Raw genomic sequence first — 6,000 nt, forward strand, 5'->3', positions numbered from 1 at the left:
GCACTTCCCCACTATCACCATGATGTAAGAGTATATCTTGATAGTCACCTGCGCAACAGATAGTTAGGATGAAGAGGAAGTATCGAGTACTGTCCATGCTCATCGGATTTGACCCCCCACTCTGGATTTTTCTCTTTTTTGGAAGTGAGAGGGGGGATGTTAAACACAGGGTTCACACCACAAAACGAGCTACAATGAATGAGTTGAAAGCAACCATTGAAAGAAGATGCGTCAACATACCAATTGAACTGATCAGAATGTTTTTGATTCAATCAGTGAGCGTTGTTAGCTGTTCATAGACCACAATGGCCAACAATTTGAACACTTTCAATAATTAGTTGGTTTCTATATTTGCTCACAGTATTTTGATGTATGAAACTTTTCTTTCATATGATAAATGTTGGTTTTATGGTCATTTAAAGAGTGTATACATTTTATTGGGACACCCTGTACTATAAGAAAACACATCCTAAAAATGTCACCAATTATGTGAAAATGTTATGTTCTATCAGTATTTGATTTATTTTTCTAAAAGGAAATATATCGCACAACAACTTTTCAACTGGTATGGCCACGTCGCCTGCCGCCAGTCATCCAAAATGTTCAAAAGTGTGCTCTACATTTACATGGATGGTCCAAGGATGATAAAGATATGGAGGGGATCGATTGATCCAAGCAGACAGAAAAAGTTAGAAGTCAGTCACAAAATGTCTAATCTCAAGCATGAGATAAGAAATCCAATTATGAAAATAATAATAATAATAATAATAATAATAATAATAATAATAATGATAGATAGATATAAATTTTCTTACCTCCAGGAATGAAGCATATTAAGCCAGCAATAAAGAGGACGATACTGTGAGAAACTGGAAGGAAAAAGATTTTTTTTAATTATTAAAAAAAATTGATTAGTTTTTTTTTTTTTAACTAAACTATAATTTGTTCATTAAGGACTTTGAAATAAATAAATATGGAAAGAATACAATAAAAAAACATAAGTGGCATGATCTCCCTTGCTATCAAAGTGAAGTTCTGTAACATAGAATTAAGGATCCTGGCTGATGACCAGAGTTGCATATAGTATGGTGATCAGGTTTAGAATCTCAGTGGGAAAACACTTGCCAATTCTAGCCACCCTGAAGAGCCATGATACGACAATAGTTGTCTGATTCTATATACTAGTAGGCTGCCTGGTACTGCTCGTTTGTAAAATACGCTTAAATATATTTTAATTTATGCAGATTTCATATTTATTATTATAGAGCCAATTTTAATTGATTATTATATTGTACCCAATATATAGTAGTCACTCCTCAGCATGGCCTGATCATAAAATACACTGAACTAAGATATTTTAATCCATGCAGATTTCATATTTATTATTATAAAGCCAATTCTCGATTAATTATAATATTATATCCAATATATAGTAATGATTTCAAAATTTTTTAAAAAATGACTTGGGTGCCATCAGCTAAAATCGAAATAAAAACATTTAGCACTCCAGCCTTAGTTGTTACCATTTGAACTATCAACAGATGGATAAGAAACAACTTTAACAACTTTAACACATGAATGTATTTTTGCATATAAGTAACAGGTTTAGTTGATTTACTCTTGTCAAGTTCAATTATTTTTTTTAATTTTTACTGTTTAGCAGCTATTTTTACCAGCTAAGAATCAAACCAAATTCAAACTCTCTAAATATCAAGTCTGTAGACCAAAAATTGATAGAGCAGTTTGGTAGAGACTGTTCTGCGCACATACAAAGACAAGGTCACTTTTATACATATATATATAGTAAGTTATAAAATATACATGACGATTAAGCTACACTGAATATTCCACGTTTCATCCACTCTAGGATTCTTCAGGCTTATGCAAGACTTTTGTGGTTGTCTCGTGTTTTTATATATGCAGCTTCTATTGAGTTTTTAGTTAGCCAATCAGCTTTCTAGTATTTACCGCGCCCTTCCTAATCAGCCAATAAGCAGGCACTCACATTTGGCCTCTGGTTAACCCGTTCCTTTGTGTGTACTATTTAGCGTAGATATCTAGTGTCTTGACCTGTTTTAAATCTAGGTTAAGTTTTATTTTATATGTTAGTTTATATATATATATATATATATATATATATATATATATATATATATATGTGTGTGTGTGTGATAGTTTATGTATATGCATGTTTTTTATTATTGAATGTATTTTTATGGTAATATCGTGTTTTGAAATCTAAGGAAGTCATACCTACATAATATTTCTTGTTATTCGGGTTTTCTTTCATAAATATTGTGGCCTGGTAAACTATGCTTTTGGTTAGACATTTATTTTGAAGTGGGCAAAGTGTGCGGTATCTACAGTTGCATTTAGCTTGTTCGTTATTAGTATTTTTATTTTTATTTCTAGTATGGTTGTTGTTGCCCGGAGTTGATTTATTATTATTATTATTATTATTATTATTATTATTATTATTATTATTACTTCTACTAGTTACATATGTGTCTTTTGTGTTAGTTTTATTTTTGTCGTGGTGTCCACATTTTTATTGTTTATTTTGTTGTTGTTTTCATTGCTTTTATTTAATATTTTTTATTATGTGCTTTTGTTATTATGTGACTTCAATAATAATCCCAGCACCCACTTGATAAACCCAACTAAACCAGAAATAGGTAGAATTAGCAAAGCAATACTTTCTAGAGTAAACAAACAAATCAAACAAGACCTAGAATTAAACCAATGGGCAAATACTGCCGAAGCAATCACCTGGTTTAAAAATATAGAAAACAAAAATAAATGTACGTTTATACAGTTCGACATCATAGACTTCTATCCCTCGATATCCGAAGAATTTTTCAACATTGCCCTAGAATTTGCCGAGGCATACACTGATATATCCTCAGAAGAAATCAACATCATTAAAAAATGTAGAAAATAACAATAACCAATGGATAAAAACTAAAATGACAGATTTGTTTGATTTGGCGATGGGTGCCCTGGATTCTGCAGAGGCATCAGATCTTGTGGGATTATTTATTCTATATGCCCTCACAAGCATATCTGATACTACGGATATCGGCCTATATAGAGATGATGGACTAACTATAATAAAAGACTCCAACAAAGTCAAGGGAGATAACTGTAAGAAAATCATATACAAGGAAACGAAAAAATTAGGCCTAAAAGTAGACGTATTAACTAACACAAAAATAACAAACTTCCTGGATGTCACGTTAAATTTAGATAAAAACACATATGAACCTTACTTAAAAGATAACGCTAATCCAATATACATAAACCCTGAGTCCAATCACCCACCATCAATTATAAAACAGATTCCTAACTCGATCGTAAGTAGACTCAGGAATAACTCAAGTGATGAAAATTATTTAACAGGTCAACCAATATCTATGAAACAGCCCTAAAAAGTAGTGGATACAAAAATATTGATATCAAATCTAAGCAACAAAACACCAATAACTATAATAAAATTAAAAATAGAAGAAAAAAAAATATAATCTGGTATATGGTGCCATACAATCAAATGTTAAAAATAAAACTTGGCAAGAAATTTCTAGATCTTATCGAAAAGCACTTTCCCGCAACCAACCCCTTACACAAAATTTTCAATAAAAATACCCTAAAGTTATCCTACAGCTGCTGTGAAAATTTAGAGATGATAATTAAAGCACATAACAAAATATTAAATACAAGCAATGAAAACAACAACAAAATAAACAATAAAAAAAGTGGACACCAAAACAAAAATAAAACTAACACAAAAGACACATATGTAACTAGTAGAAATAATAATAATAATAATAATAATAATAATAATAATAATAATAATAATAATAATAATAATAATAATAAATCAACTCCAGACAACAACAACCATACTAGAAATAAAAATAAAAATACTAATAATGAGTAAGATAAATGCAACTGTAGATACCGCATACTTTGCCTACTTTAAAATAAATGTCTAACCAAAAGCATAGTTTACCAGGCCACAGTATTTACGAAAGAAAACCCAAATAACAAGAAATATTACATAGGTATGACTTCCTTAGATTTCAAAACTCGATATTATGATCACAAAAGTACATTCAATAATAAAAAACATTGTATGAAAACAACGCTAGCAAACAAATACTGGGAACTCAAGGAAAGCGGACATTCGCAGGTAGTCGAATGGAAAATAGTAAGACAATCAAACACATGTAGAGACCTAGACGATCCATGTAGATTATGCCTTCATGAAAAATTTACTATCCTATACTTTAAAGAATACCAACATCTATTAAACTGTAGGAGAGAAATAGAGAACAACTGTGTTCACAGGATAAAATTTACTCTAGGATAGAGATACAAAATAATTTTAAAACTATCAAAAACAATAGAAAATAAACAAATAAATGAATAAATAAACATTCATATACATAAATTATCACACATATATATGTATGTATGTATGTATGTATGTATGTATATATATATATATATATATATATATATATATATAAATTAACATATAAAAAAAACTTAACCTAGATTTAAAACAGGTGAAGACAATAGATATCTACGCTAAATAGCACACACAAAGGAATGGGTCAACCAAAGGTCAAATGGGCCTTTGTCCTGTAAGTGCCTGCTCATTGGCTGATTAGGAAGGGCGCAATGGATACTAGAAAGCTGATTGGCTAACTAAAAACTCAATAGAAGGTGCGTATATAAAAACATGAGACAACCACAAAATTCTCGCACAAGCCTGAGGAATCCTAGAGAGTGCTACACAATTATGCAAAATGTAGAAAATATGTACGAATAGAACTGAGTATAGTCAAATGAAACCCAACATCCAATCGAAAACCATAAATAATGAATGAAAGTTGGTTTTCAAAGGAATATGCAAATTAGTTAAACTTTTTAAAGTCGCTCGCATATCCATGACTGAGTATATTAAGATGTTTGTTTTAATAATTTTTAAATAGAAAAGGCAGGTTTTTAATATCAATATCAGTGCAACAAAACCTCAGTATTTACTTAAGGTGATATCACTTGGAGAAGGAGTGCAATTCCTCATAAAAATTAGTGTGTGTTAGCCATAGTGAGGAGGTCTTGTTTGGACTGTGAATGCTATGTGATTTTGAATATTTTGTTGGGTTTTACTTGTTGAAAAAAGTATTCTCATGCTAGGTTGTCTTGACAAACCAATGTATAAAGAGACCTAAAACACTCGAGGATAGTGCTAGTAGGCATTTAAGTTATATATATATATATATATATATATATATATATATATATATATATATAATAAATTCCACAGCCAAATAATGTCGCAGCCCACAAGAGCTATGACAGTCAACGAACCAAATTTATTATATATAATCTCTCACGTTCTGAAAATCCTATCATAATTTACTCGCTAGGTTAGCATTGCTGGATGGCATCGGCCTTTCGAGTTGAAACTCCTACTTGTGAGACCTCGGCTTGGGGTTATTAGTTTGTTGGATTACCATGTCCCTTGTTGAGATGAAGTAGGTCCATTTCACAGTCGGATTTTGGCGCGGTTTGCTTGATCTGTGTTGGTTAATAGAATTTCTTGTGTGCAGAGCATTTGCTCAGTTACTAGAGTGCTTGCCTCGCATGTAAGAGGCTCGGGTTTAGAATCCTGAGTTCGGATGTGTCTAACTGATGAGTCCAAATGAGGGTGAAACTTTAGTCTTGAACTTCCGGTTCGTTGACTGTCATAGCTCTTGTGGGCTACGATGTTATTTGGCTGTGGAATTTATTATATATAATCCCTCACATTCTAAATATATATGTATGTATGTATGTATGTATATATAAATTTATATGTATATACATATATTGCTGTATATGTATACAATAAATGTATGTATATTAATGTCAATGTACGAGGTGGCTTAAATAAGTTTTCAGACATTTTTCGTATGGGCACTTTTACTGATATTACACACATAAAACTCTAGT

At 31.1% G+C, this 6,000-nt stretch overlaps 1 protein-coding gene across 1 annotated transcript in view; it reads right to left on the reverse strand.

Annotated features, from left to right (window-relative positions):
• Positions 1–6,000, reverse strand: part of LOC145242376 (uncharacterized) — a 209,034-nt gene that overhangs the window by 9,382 nt on the left and 193,652 nt on the right. Inside the window, exon 6 of the mRNA XM_080105380.1 lies at positions 816–869. Within this exon, the coding sequence (XP_079961506.1) occupies positions 816–869 (54 nt within the window). The remainder of the gene's footprint in view (positions 1–815; positions 870–6,000) is intronic.

The sequence above is a fragment of the Euprymna scolopes genome, chromosome 21 (genome assembly GCF_053919585.1).
Source record: "Euprymna scolopes isolate OS-2025 chromosome 21, ASM5391958v1, whole genome shotgun sequence".
NCBI classification, from domain to species: domain Eukaryota; kingdom Metazoa; phylum Mollusca; class Cephalopoda; order Sepiida; family Sepiolidae; genus Euprymna; species Euprymna scolopes.